We start from the raw sequence: 15350 nt of genomic DNA on the forward strand, positions 1-15350 counted from the left end.
ATATATATATATATATATATATACATTTATATTTATATATATAAATAAACAAGCATATTTATATTTGTATGTGTATAAATCAATCAATAAATAAATAAATCAATGAATGATTCAACACATTAAAAACACATCTATATTTATTTGGATATATAAATGAATGAATCAATGAATGAATCAATGAACCAATAATTCAACTGACTTTGTCACAATTTTTTTCCAAAGCTCTAATGGAGCCCAATTAAAAGAAACAAATGAAAAGCAAAACATTCAGAGTCCAAACATACAGGATATTATTTTACACATTTATAAATGATGTCTTATGTCTTACAGCATAGTTGCTCTGAGCTCCATAGTGCAGAGGTGTTGCTCCCTGACTGTCTGATGGGATCATCCCAGACTTGTTCCTCTCCAACAGAAGGTATACAATCTTTGCATGACCTACACAGTCACATACAAACCAGTGTTAGCATCTACACTTATAGCAAATGATTTCAATTAAAAATAATTACTTTAAGCAGTCAAATTCTGCATATGTGTATGAGTATAAACGTGTGTACCCAGCAGTGCCGCCCAGTGCAGTGGCGTCCTGAACAGGTTGTCATAGGCTGTCACACTGCAGCCCTCATATGATGTCAGCACTTCAACCACCGCCTCATTCCCATCAGCCACTGCAAAGTGCAGAGGTGTGCGTCCCTCATAATCCTGCCAGTTCAGCAGGGACTCGGTGGGAGCAGCTTCCTACAAAACACACAAATACTGAAGTTACTGTAATTGTATTATTTGTATGTGTGGGGAGAAATAGTGAGGTAACAAGTGTGGACTCACCAGGATACAACGTACTGTACGTGTAGCATTGGGGTGTTTGTTATGTGCCGCCCAGTGTAAAGGGATCTTGCCCTCGCTGTCTGGGATCCCGATGTTTGAATCGTGCTTGATCAGCAGCTTAACATGCTCGGGGTGATTGTAGAAGGCGCTCCAGTGCAGCGCTGTCTGCTGTAGAACAAACAACATTCAATTTCAAAGATTACATTTCCAGTTTTACTGTTCACTCGTGTTACACTGCGGCTACAAAGCTGCTTCATGGCCTTCAAGGAAATTGGGGCTTTAAATGATCACAGCGAGTGGGCTGTCAATGAAATGCAATCAAGAAAATAACATTATGGAGCTTTTCCAAGAGCACAAATAAAGAAGTCCTTTGCTCTTCATCATATCACATCAAACTAGTCAGCCAGCTTCCTCTGGGCTTAGAGTGTCAAGATCTTCTTGTCCAATACCACCAGGCCTAGGCCACGAATACGTGGATTTTTTCACATTTCTTTCTGTGCTGATTTTAGGCAAAATGTGTTTAGCAGAGCTGGTGGTACTACACTCTTTTTAGGTGCTGGAAACATAATAAGTTAGTCAAAATACTCAATAGACCATACAAAGGTATATGTATATTTAACTGAATATGTAGAATGATGGGAAGTTCAACAAGTGCCCATTTACAGAATGTCTTCCAGAATGTCATAATTGCCACTTGAAATCTCTGAATTGTTTTCCATTTAAATAATATTTTAAACAATACATTATATATACATGTAAATGAATTTAAACTTTAAATTTTATAAATAAACTTTATAACTTTAAATTAAAATATAAAATTAAAAGTAGAACTTAAGTTGAATAAAATTTAAAACCAAAAGTAAATGAATTTAAACTTAAATGTATACATTAAAACTTAAAAATGTAAAATGAAAATTTAAACATAAAATTATATATTGCAACTTTAATTTGAGTAAAACTGAAATATAAACTTAATTTGAATGTATTAATTATAATTAAATGAAAAAGTACAATTTAAACAAACATTCCAACATTAAGTTGAATAAAATTTTACATTTAAATAAATTTTTACGCATTATAATTTTAAATAAAAATGTTACATTTTAATCTTAAAATTAGATCTTTAAGTTGAAGCTGTAAACAAAAATGCAAACTTAAATGTATACATTAAAACTTTAGATTAAAATACATTTTATTTAAATAAAAAACTTTACATTATATATTATATACTTTCTCATATAATATACTGTATATACATACAGTACAACTTTCGCATAATTCCAATTATATATTTTGAAAATGTGAATTGTCAAGCGCCTGAGAAAATTTGAATTGATGCAGGTTTGCAATCTCAGCTGCGCACATAAAATCAGTGCTTGTCTATCTATCTATATCAGTTGCAGATTTCCAATGCCTTTTTTGTGCGTGTCAGGCAACTTTGGCTCTCTCAGTTTGAGACTCCATCCAAAATCCATCCTCATCAGTAAAGCTAATATTTTTGCCTTCTGTTTGATAAATTGCTTGCGCTTTTCCTCATTTGTGAGTCACTTTAGATGAAGTGTCTGCTTAATTATTACATGTAAATATATGCTGGTCTCCAGCTTTTTAACAAGCTTTACCAGCTCAAAATTCTTGCTAAACCATAAAGACGGTTTGCTCTGCAGTTTGATTCCAAATTCAAAAAGTTTACCTAAAACACACAGGCCCTTCTCTCTTCATCAATCACTCAAGTTTCCCCAGCCCCAAAACGCCCAAACAGCCAATGTGGACAGTGAAGACTGAAGATGCACTAGATGAGCTATTTTCTGCATCTGGCCACAGAACAAGCCTCATCACGCGAAATCACGATTCTGCTTATCAAATTATTACAAAACCAACAGACGGATGAAGGCTTGCAAACAAAACTCCCTTATGCGACTCAATGGAAGCACTGATACAACCACAGTGCGCGCACACACGCACACACTCATGTTAGCGTAATCACAACCATACACACACACACACACAGAATAATGATTTAAAACAGGAGCCTTAATAACCCTAGTAGCTTTGAGCAGTTTGTCTGTGGAATGAGATTTTAAATGACGGCGTATCTAAAGAGTTGCTGTATGTGCGTAGATCATCGGAAAGTAAACTGGGGTGAATGTTTACAGTAATTGGAACCAAAGTGAATAAAGCTGCATGTGGTCTGGTAATCTGGAGCAGTTGATAGCAGTGTTTCCCAGGAAAGCACAGGGCCCACATACACATCTCTCCAAACTCTTCTTTTGCTCTATGGTGACCAGCACATATCAACTTCTCTAGTCTAAAGCTTCTGTGTTTACTAATGCTAGCTACAATACTATAGCTGTTACTATTACTTGTATTATAGCTCATACAGTAACGTTACATATATTACAGTAAAGTACAACAGCCCTGGCAACCATTATGAAACTTTCCAGTTTCATGAAAGTCAGTTTCTGCCTGTTTCACTGTGACTTTAAATCTTACAATGTGACTTATATCTCACTATTACAACATTATTTCTTATTTCCAAATTATTTATTATATTTATATCTAATTAATTTGTTTCTAATTTTAGGATCAAAAGTGACAAAGACATTCAGAATGTTAGAAAAACTTTATATTTAAAATAAACCTGTAATTTTGAATGTCGTCAAGCAATCCTGAAAAAAAAATGTATCTTGGTTTCCACAAAAATATTAAGCATCAGTTGTAATACTGATAATAAGATTGAATGTTTCTTGACCAAATTTCTGAAGGATCATGTGACACTGAAGACTGGAGTAATGGCTGATGAAAATTCAGCTTTGCCACCACAGAAATAAATGATATTTTAAAACATATTAACATAGATAAAAGTTACTTTAAATTGTAATAATATTTCACAATATTACGGTTTTATCTGTATTTTTGATCAAATAAATGCATCTATATGTGTTGACTTTGTTGCAAATGTTATTTCTTGTAACTGCAACTTTATATCTCACAATTGCAACTTTATCAAAAAATTTAACTTTTTTTGTAATTGTGACATTATTTCTTATAAATGTGATTATTTCTTACAAATGTGACTTTGTTTCTTGCAACTTAATTTTCATAATTGTGATTATATTTCTTATTTTAAGATTTATCTTATAACTATCTGCTTTATTTTTTATTGAAAACAGGCTTCCATGCATATTGTCTTTGCTGTGAAATTGGGTTGGTTTGTATTCTCTCTGCGATTCGTGGAAGACGTCTTTGGCATGCAGCGAGTGAGTGATTGTCACTTCACACACACACTTAAGGTTAACATTGCGATGAGACCCTGAGCCTTGTAGGCGCCTGGCAAGCTCTCGCAGCAGCTCTGAGAAAATATATTTTATTAGACCATTTAAACAGAGCTCATATCCTCCAGAGAAACATCAGAGGGTGCAGAGCTCCCCTGCTGCTTTATGGCATATATACAACCACAAACACACACATACACACACCGCCTAACCTCACGTTCACCCCGATCCCCACCCAAGCCAGCTATAGACGAGCCGCTGAGTGTGTGAGCATGTGTAGTTTGTGTTTGCGTTTGGTACCTTATTCCTGTCCTGTGTGTCCACCTCACCAGGTGCCATGTGCTTGAGGAGCAGAGACAGAGGTTTGGAGCTCGAGTGTCGGGTTGCCAGGTGTAATGGGGTCATTTCTTCCAGATCCTTTAACCGCCAATCGGCATGGCGTGACAGTAAAAGTTTCATGAAGCGCACATTACCCTGAAATGCATGTGTACATGCAAAAAAACATAATCAACAACTTTTAACTTTAATTAGACAATTGTCTGTTTGTAAGGATTGGAGGATCACAGACTAATAGATCACAGTCCCAAGCATGAATAACAATCCATTTACCCTGAATTTTTATGTTTTCAAATTAATTTATTGCACTATTTAACTACAATTCAGTCAGAACTGTGGCCAAGTCATTAGGGGAGCTGTGAAGACTGATTGAAACCAGTAACACTTAAGTTCTCCAGTCTATTGGACTGATCCATTAAAAGAACCGGCTCATAAGAGTTATTCATTCATGAATCGGACAACACCTGTAAACCCACAACCATTTAAAATTTAAGTCTGGCTCCAGTCAAGGCCCAAAAGCATCTAATACTATAATTTTAGTTTGCTTAGCTTTACTCCAGTGGAAAATCTGACATATATGCTCCATATGCGTTCTCATATCAGGGATATCATAACGTAATATGCAAAGGCAGCTATTTGTAAGTTCATTTCCCCAGAAAATGTGACTCTGAAGACTGGAGTAATGGCTACTGAAAATTCTGCTTTGCCATCACAAGAATAAATGACATTTTTAAAATATATTCAAAAAGAAAACAGTTCTTTTAAATAGTATTTTCACAATAGTAATGTTTTTAATCAAAAATACAACTAGAACATATGATTTCAATTCAGTTAGATTTACTCTCCATTTTTATATTTCTTGTGGAAAATGTGAAACTATAAGCTAAGGTGAAGTCTGTAATTTTTTTCTATGGAAGAAAACTTACTCCTATTTGGGATACCATAACTTAATGTTTGTGCAAATTTACACATTTCACCTTTAAAGTTCAAATGAAACGAAAATTCCCTCTATCTGTTCTCTAAATGCATGTTATTGATCTTATTGTGATAATTATTACATTTTTTAGACCTCATAATTATTAATCAAAATGTAATCTCAGTCTTCCAGTGAAATGACAGACTTCTCTCTCTGATGACGTATACTGGACTTCTCAATCATTAAACCTTGCCCCTATCTTAAATTCAACTTCAAGCTTGCATTCAGATCTACCTCCATCCAACCAACAGCTGATGGATAGAACCAAGTCCCCACCCACTATTTTTCTTTATCAAAAACCTGTTTAACTTGGATGTTCAACACCATATATATCTGGCACTACTTGCCAATAGACTGACAAATTATCTCAGATTATATTTAATCTGCATTTTACTAAAAATCATTCAAAATAATACAATAAAATGATGAAAAAAGTACTTAGTGTCACCCAGAGAGGTTATTCTTGGGCCGCGGTTTGGGGTAGTGACAGCTGTTTATCCATCTAAAGGGTCTGAATGTGTCTGAGTGCGAACGACCCTCCCCTCTCATCAAGTATCCTCCCAGGCCTCCTTAACTCCCGTGTAAAACATTCCAGGGAGAGCCCTCGTGTGTGTGTGTGTGTGTGTGTGTGTCAGGGTTCTCAGTCTCTATTCCCAGCCCAATTAGAGTGTTAATCCCTGAGCTACAGCTCTTATTGATCTAGATGTCAGAGTGTTACCCATCAATCCCATCCCTCCCTGTCTTCCTCTCCTCACACTCTTCTCCTTTCCTCTCCACTCTGCTCTCCTTTCCAATCCTCTTCTCGTCTCATTTAAACTGTCCCGTTTATTAAGTCAAAATAACATAACGCATAGAAACGCTCTCATGTTCAGATTATTGGGAGAAATGTGTCAAAATCATAAACACTAGAGGGCAGTAAACCCTAACGACACCAAGCCTTTGTAAGTGTCTATCAGAATCAGGGTCAGCTCAGAGACAGACGGCTGTGTGTGCGTGGGTGCGTGCGTGCGTGCGTGCGTGTGTGTCACCTTCTGTGCTGCGAGGTGCAGTGCGGTCCTCTGACTGTGGTCAGTCTTGTTGACGGCTGCGCTGGCCTTAAGCAGCACCTCTGCACAGTCCAAGCGGTCGGCCAGCACACAATACATCAGAGGAGTCCGGCCAAACTGATCCTCACTGTCCTCAGTCTCTATTCCCAGCCCAATTAGAGTGTTAATCCCTGAGCTACAGCTCTTATTGATCTAGATGTCAGAGTGTTACCCATCAATCCCATCCCTCCCTGTCTTCCTCTCCTCACACTCTTCTCCTTTCCTCTCCACTCTGCTCTCCTTTCCAATCCTCTTCTCGTCTCATTTAAACTGTCCCGTTTATTAAGTCAAAATAACATAACGCATAGAAACGCTCTCATGTTCAGATTATTGGGAGAAATGTGTCAAAATCATAAACACTAGAGGGCAGTAAACCCTAACGACACCAAGCCTTTGTAAGTGTCTATCAGAATCAGGGTCAGCTCAGAGACAGACGGCTGTGTGTGCGTGGGTGCGTGCGTGCGTGCGTGCGTGTGTGTCACCTTCTGTGCTGCGAGGTGCAGTGCGGTCCTCTGACTGTGGTCAGTCTTGTTGACGGCTGCGCTGGCCTTAAGCAGCACCTCTGCACAGTCCAAGCGGTCGGCCAGCACACAATACATCAGAGGAGTCCGGCCAAACTGATCCTCACTGTCCCGCAGACCAGACTCTGCTGCGGACACAAAGCACACATACATAAAAGAGTCAACCATAACCTGTTATTGAAATCTCTCTTTAATATAAAAAGAAGTGTTGGTGAGTGATATATTGAATATGCATGGTACATTTATGACGTTTTTTTCTGCGACGATGTAAAACTAAGCAACAATGCAATGATTTTAATGGGGCTTTTGTGTGGTTAAGTTTAATAATAACGCTACCCAGGTGATGTACTGCATCTTTAAGGATTTGTGCGAACCAGTGTACACTTTGCTATCCCATAAGGCCATTGGAGTTAAATTTAAAAATATGAGAATTGTGAGATGAATAGGTTCTTTTATAGTTTTTTTTCCCATAAATTGCTAAATGGTACTTGTTGGTACTCAAATAAATTATCTACATGGTTGTAGTTAGTACATCATAGGTCAAAAAACATACAGGTCTGAGGACAATACAACATGGCAGATGTAACATGTCAGACAATATATTTATATTCAAGAACGGCCAGCAAATAAGGTCTTCTTATTCAGTAAGAATTCAGTACATTCTTTAAAAGCATGGTGTGTAGTATAAATGAACATCTTTAAACGGAAATTAAACTATTTTAATTCTCATATTTAAAACATACGTTGCAACATTGACTGGTTGAATAAAATACAATCCTTTTAAAGTGAACATACATATTAAATATCATTAAAAGGATGAAAAATATGTTTCCATAGACTACCATTCGAAAGTCTGGGGTCAGTTTTTTGTTTGATTGTTTGTTTTTGCAGAAATGTATATTTTTATTCAGTAAGGATGCATTAAATGAAACAAAAGTGACAGTAAAGTTCAAATTTCAAATAAATGCTTCAAGAATGCTGAAAAAAAGTGTCATGATTTCAACAAAAATATTAAACAAGACAACCGTTTTCAACATTAATAACATGAAAAAATGTTTTCTGAGCACCAAATCAGCTTATTAGAATGATTTCTGAATCACTACTGAAAATTCAGCTTTACCATCACAGGAATAAATAAATTAAATTACATTTTAAAATAGATTCAAATAGAAAAGTTACTAAAACAGTTATTTTAAATTGTAAACATATTTCAAGTATTACTTCTATTATTTGTATTACTGTTTCTATGGTATTTTTTTTAGCATAAGAAACTTTTAAATCACTAACTGATATATATGCCATAATCTTACTGATATTACCGATCACAAACTTTTGAACGGTGGTTTGTTTTTTAAGATATATCGCGTGCATGGAATACAAAGTGAAGAGCATGGAGATTTTTGAGCACGGATATGTGATACCTGTGATCAGTCTCTGTAAGGTGTTTTTGTCTCCATTCACAGCGGCCGCATGCACCTGAGATGGATTCTGGGGGATCAGCATCGCCTGGTGCACACACACACACACACACACACACACAAAAACATGTTTGCATATGTGGTTTACAGGGAATCTCCATAGGCGTAATGGTTTTTATACTGTACAAACTGTATTTTCTTTCCCCTAAACATACACCTAAACCTACTCCTCACAGAAAACTTTCTGCAATTTTAGATTTTCAAAAAAAAACGTATGTTTTTTGAGCCATTAGTTTTACGAGCACACAGGAAGTATCCTCATAAACCATGTTCTCGTTGTAATACTTATGTCATCATTATACACATTTGTGTATTTCCTCATAAACCATATAAACCTGTACACACACACCAGCAGTCATGCAATGTGCTCACTCAGAGGCCAAACATCAAGATTACAGGCCTACAATCTAAACTCACTCTTTCTGAAATGAGCTTTGAATGGTGACCAAACCAACCATTACATCCACTCGCAGTGGTTCAGCCGGAATGCTGGGTAATCCTTAGACAGGAAGTAGCAGGGAGGGGGCAAATCCCCCACTGGGACACACCCTGCCCAACTCATCTCTTATTCATGCTCATCAATATTGCAAGAGATTAAAAAAAAATCAATTACATACACAAATCCATGATAAATGTGTGTGAAGCGTGTTTATGACCGCAGAAATGACTTTTTCAATGAGCGCTATAACCCATTCATGCAATTCCCTTTTTCTTTGCCATTCTTTCCCGTCACACACAACTAATTAGCTGCTCTGTTCTCACGCACCTCGTGAGAGGGTAATTGGGGTTAGTTAATGCAGACTCATAAAACTACTAAGAGTTACAACTACTTCAGTAGCATGTGTGTTTGTGTGTGTATGTTCTGATTAAAGCCTTTAAATGCTCTCCAATACACTATAATTCAGCTTTATATGACTCCACGTAGTTTAACGAAGGAAATCAGACATCACAAAAAAATGCACACACAGTCTGCTTTCGGAATCACAATGTGGAAAAAAGGCAGCAGGGGGATGGATGCCTTTGAGAAAGGTGAGCGCGTGAGGGAAGAGCTCTATCTGTACGTGTACTTTCAAGCATTTTTCGTCCGACAGAGTGTTAGTGTGTGTGTGTACGTGATCGCGTGGGAAGTCATTTTCCGTGAGAGAAGGTTTTTATGGAGGCTTCGCTCATATCAACCACAAGCTTTCCTCAATTTCCTCCAGACTAGGACGCACACATACACGTAAACACACACACTGGGGCTTAATAACAAAAATGCCTGGCATACAAATCAAACGACTTTCTCTCAAACGCGAAATAAAATTAAGACTTCGTTAAAAAGGAGCTGGTAATCTTCAACATGTTCGTGTGGTTTTAAATCAATTTTAAAAAATTGAGAGAGGAAATCAAATATAAATTTTAGTGTCATTATATTGATGATCATTTGAATGGTGCATACTTATTTTTGACTAATTTAATTAATAATCTTTGCTATCGTAGATTATTAAAGCTTCAAATTCAAGTGCAAATTAACTCAACTACCTAATGATTCAATTATATAACTACTAACTAATAATAATTAAAAAAATACAGCATCTGTCATATCAACTGTTTTTATACCTTACAGAAATACTCAAGTGAAAATGATTTGTATAACTGTTAATTTAAAAAAAGTTTCAGACAAATAAATAAATATGCGTTGTAGAGATACAAAATAACACTGATTTAGACTTTCACATTTTTCCATTGAAACTCTGGATCCACATTAAGGATGTAATGTGCACAAAAAGGAGAGCACTTCATCTTAAATGTGTGTGTGTGTGTGTGTGGGCAAGCATCTAGCTTGTCTAGCCCAGCCAAATGACTCCCCACCAGCATCTTATTGAACAAGCAGCTGAGTCAGGATTTAGGGAGAAGGAGAGACAGAGAAGAAGAAAAAAGAAAGAATAATGAAGAACAAACCATAGGGTCAGAAATTAAGCTGTATGCACATTTGTCAGTAAAGCAGTGTCTGGCATTGCAATTGCAGATCTGTATGATTCACATTATCCTCTCCCTTTCCAAAAACAGCTTCTTTTTTTTCTCCAAATCTCTTCTAAGTATCTCGCTGAGAGACATCGGTCCTTTCATCTAATGCCCAGAGGGCAAATCCTCCATACTTTCTCCAAGGAGAAAGGGCTCCATGCTGTGGATGCATGCAAGCATCCCTGCGGATGCCATCCGTAGTGTGTCTTGACTGACGTGATCACCTTGTGTCTCATTAGCCGTGGTCTCCCATAATGCCGAGCGACAAATGAGCCCCTCTGGTGAAGGAGGTGTGGCTTCCAATGGGCGATGTAATGCAATTATGTAGTTCCAAATACGTGCTATTAAATAATACACACTGTCTAACGTGTGACATCTAAGACGTATAACACACTGCGCAATACAGGACAATAAGTGGTGAAAAGCTGTCAGTGCATTAAAGAGTTCTTTGCATAGAGTTTGCATAGGTTTATTAGGTAGAGCCTTTGCATAGGTTTTATTGTACAGTCACATACCATAAACAGATTCCTGCCTTATTCATAAGTACAAATCAAGAAATTAATAAAAACTCATCATTTTAATATTATTTATAAGAATAAATATTTTTTTTTGAAAAAAATAAACACTTTGTTTATTCCTGTGCATTGATTTGGACATAATTGTTTTGATTTTATATATCTAGTACTTTAATTTATTTACTTATTTTTGTAATCTTTTTTAGAGTTGTTTACTTTTTATATTGTTCTCCAGTGTTTTGATTGTCAGAAAGGCACTTTATAAATAAAACATATTTACTAGTGTTATTATTATTTTTCAATATTAGTATTATCACAATTCACAACTAAAAGTATGTATCAGTAGTGTATCAGTCCCCTATCTTCATTATATCATAATATTATTATATTATATTATTGTTATAATAGGTCACATCATGTGGTTTTAAAAAATACATTAAATAATATTTACAATAATACAGTAATAATACATTTAATAATACAGTTCAAGCATATTTTGTATATATATATACTTCTTTTGGTTTCCTACTGCTTCTTTGCTATTATTAAGTGTCAAATACAGTAGTCATTTTGAGATTCAAGTCTTTTCAATTCAAACTGTAAAAAAAAAACATTAAAAAACATGGTATCAACATTTTAGGTTTTATAGACTTAACTTAAATTCACAGTAAAAAAAACAAATCTCATTAACTAATATAATGTTAATATACCAACCTACTGAAGTACTAATATCTCTTTTGTGCCATTGTAATACACTGATAAACACCAAAAGCAGGTGGTGATGAGAAAGTCACATGATGAATCAAAGCTCATCACGAACAGCTTTTCCACAAGCTGAGGAGGGAAATACTAATAATATAGAAGGTGCACAGTGTCATTCACACAAATACTAAACACCATTTTTGGTAACACAAGTGATACTGAATTAATGCAATAAACTTTAATTTAACAACATTAGATGTAAGATAAAACTCTAATGTACACAACTTATAAGAAAAAACTAAGAAGAAACATAGTTATTTCAACAAAAATGCATCAGATGTGAAGTGCCATGCAGGCAATTCTGGGAATGTCAATTTTACGGGTTTTTTTTTTTACTGTAAATTATACATTGACTTGTTCTATTTCACTTCCAAAAACCATCATTTTAACAGTATTTCACTGTAAAATTACATTAAATGTAACCACAGTTATTCACCGTTTATAGTATGGAAGCTTTTTTACTGTTAAAATCACGGTCATTTTTTACAGTTTACCAAAATTAGTAATATCCCAACCGAGCAGGTTACTTTGACAAAGACGACCTGAATGAGTCCAACTGCTACGCATTTTTACAAGTTTGACCCATTCAGGCCATGTCTGTCATTTTGAAGGCCAGTTGTAAACATGGTGACCATCATCTTGCTGGCAGCGTAATCAGCCAATCACAGTGATGTGGAGGCACTCCCTATCATTCACGCCCTGCTTTAAGCCCTCTATGAGACCACAATGAGCTGATGGGAGGCAAATGTTCTGCTGCCTATTTGACATGATAATTTGTACTAAACTTTTAGTTCAGTGACATCTCAAAGAAAACGCCCTTGGTCTGTTTTCATGAAGGTACGGCATTAGCCACTGATAAACTGAGGCTGGTGGTGGCTCTCTCAGGTAGGACAGCAGCGACTTGAACTGATCCCAAGACTGAGAGACGGCACGGTCTGAGTCCCCGAAGCACACTTGGGCCGGGTTGCTCTGATAGGTCTCTTGGGGCCAGACTCGTAGTGAGGGGGAAGTATTATGGCAGACCCTTTCTGACATCTCTAATGAGGCAGCCTAGAGAAAGATATCTCTTTTCCACCCTCCCATTCTTTCTCTCTCACTCCCCCTTCTCTGTATCTCTGTTCCTCGCTTTCTCTCTTCACCATCTACTCACATAAACATGCACGCAGACACACACGGCCCCCCAGGCTATCCCCTCTCCTCCCTACAGCGACTAATTGGGCCAAATCTGTGATCTAACTAAAGTGGCCAGAGTTTGTCAAATGTCACCACCACTGAGGTCAGTGTCTATTCTATTCTACTCTAGTGTAATTTGATGATTTGAAGTTTGATAAAGTTTGATTTGTATCTTAAACATATGCTTCTATATATTATAATGTTTTTATATTATATAAATATAAAAATATGTGTATATAAATATAAATTTATATGAACTTTTAATATTTATGTAACGATATATATATATATATATATATATATATATATAGTTCTGCATATACACATATAGTAAATCTGTAAATGTTTATAGCCCAAATCAAAGTCCGGACTTAAATCCGATTGAGATGCTGTGGCATGATCTTAAACAGTCCCTTCATGCTCGAAAACCCTCCAATGTGGCTGAATTAAAACGATTCTGCAAAGAGTGGGCCGGAATTCCTCCACAGCGATGTGAAAGACTCATTGCCAGTTATCGCAAACATTTGATTGCAGTTGTTGCTGCAAAGGGTGGCACAACCAGTTATTAGATTTAGGGGGCAATTACTTTTTCACGTAGTGCCAGGCAAGTTTGGACAGCTTTTTTTCCCTTAATAAATGCAATCATTATTTCAAAACTGCATTTTGTATTTACTGGGGTTAGCTTTGTGTAGTAATAAAATTAGTTTGATCTGAAACATTCAAGTATGACATGCAAAAAATAAAAAAACCGGAAGTGGGCAAAAACTTTTTCACACCACTGTATGATATATATATCATAGAAAGAGAATACCCAAATTACAAATTATAGCTGATAAGTGAAATTTGCCAAAAGCTGAAATCTTTTGGTTCTGGTATACCCTTTTATTAACAGCTTTTTACATTCACGCCCGCTATTTTAATGTGTGAAATAAATCTTGTTAATGTGACAAAATACACGAGTTATTTTTAGCTTGGAAATCTCTAAAGGCATTAATGTGTCAGTTATATATGCAAGCTTCTACTCTCAGCAAAGTTTTTTATTAATAAAATTAAATAAAATTTAAAACTAATGTTATGTCAATAATTATGACAAATTAAAGTACACTTTTAAAACTCTTAATACAATACTCATCTCTTCTAAATCTCAGCACAGTTCTTGGTTTCTGACTCTTACCATGGTGAAGTCCAGGAGGCAGGGGAGGCCTCAGCAGATGTTACCCAGCTAAGTGAAGCCTTGCTGGGCTTGGCGTAGCTGCAGAAACCCTGGCAGGTCTTGTCTAGTGTTCTGCAGGAGAGAGAGCGGATCACTGACACACAGAGCACAAACCACCTGCTCTGACCTACTGGGCCAAACATTACCAGTGCTCTATGCCAAGGTCGACTTATAGGAGTGTACTGACATAAAATGGTCAAACATCACTGAAGCCTTGTAAGAAACAGTAAAAATGCAAGAAACTAAAGCCCATGTTGACATTTGAAATCTTATTTTTTTAACAACTTAAAGCTGACAGTTATATAGTATATAAGATTAACAGAAATTTCATGTGACCATTTATTTTTATTGAAACATGTTGGTCCACACCATATTTAAAAAATATGCTGTAAATAATAAAAAACATTAATTGAAAAACGTAATTGAAATTTAATGGAAGTTCTCCGCTGACATTTAAATATAAATTTTATCTCACATATTTCCATTAAAATCATCTAGAAGAAATCATATAAAGAGGCACAAATGAGTCAGTTGTTGACAAAGTAACACTATGATGCTTAATCTGGATAACAAGCTCAAATATTTAAATTTTGGGAGAGATAGGCATTTGTTTTAGTTCATATTGATATGTCAAACCTTAGCAAATCTGAGCTTAATTCAACTCATTGTAGAGATCCTTTTGAAACTCTAAATGAGACACATTACTGGGTCTTCTTAGGATCTCATTTGTGATTTTTCTTTCTTATGCATATATAAAACTACCAGAATCAAAAACTGTACAAAAATAAGAAACCATTTTCCAGCATTTTACTAGGGGTGTAAGAAAATATCGATACACGTGAGTATCGCGATATTTTGTTTGGCAATACTGTATCGATTCTCAAAAACGAAATATCGATATTTTAAAAAAAAAACATACAAGATTCATGGCAGTTGTTTCGTTTTGAGTTTATATCCCGACCGCTAGATGGCAGTCACGGGACCGTGGTGCAGGCGCCGCCTTGGTTCTGCCGCTTGCTGCGTCCCGTGTGAAGAGCCTTCGCGCGGGGTGCGGTGGGCTATAGGGTTGCCGCATATGGGATGAAATTAGACTCAAAATGATTAATAGATGCACGCACAATTATCCATGTACTGCATAAATTTTATACATGTATCTTACTAACCACAAACAAATGCCTTTCAATTTGAGT

At 36.1% G+C, this 15350-nt stretch overlaps 1 protein-coding gene across 1 annotated transcript in view; it reads right to left on the reverse strand.

The window, feature by feature from the left end:
* Nucleotides 1-15350, reverse strand: part of LOC107706121 (inversin-like) — a 32909-nt gene that overhangs the window by 12521 nt on the left and 5038 nt on the right. Inside the window, exons 2-8 of the mRNA XM_016509707.1 lie at nt 14122-14232; nt 8437-8521; nt 6977-7143; nt 4398-4571; nt 826-993; nt 558-738; nt 329-438 (exon numbers count right to left, since the gene is read on the reverse strand). Of these exons, the coding sequence (XP_016365193.1) occupies nt 329-438; nt 558-738; nt 826-993; nt 4398-4571; nt 6977-7143; nt 8437-8521; nt 14122-14124 (888 nt within the window). The 5' untranslated portion in view covers nt 14125-14232. The remainder of the gene's footprint in view (nt 1-328; nt 439-557; nt 739-825; nt 994-4397; nt 4572-6976; nt 7144-8436; nt 8522-14121; nt 14233-15350) is intronic.

Source organism: Sinocyclocheilus rhinocerous, unplaced genomic scaffold, assembly GCF_001515625.1.
Source record: "Sinocyclocheilus rhinocerous isolate Xijiao unplaced genomic scaffold, SAMN03320098_v1.1 scaffold1333, whole genome shotgun sequence".
NCBI lineage: Eukaryota > Metazoa > Chordata > Actinopteri > Cypriniformes > Cyprinidae > Sinocyclocheilus > Sinocyclocheilus rhinocerous.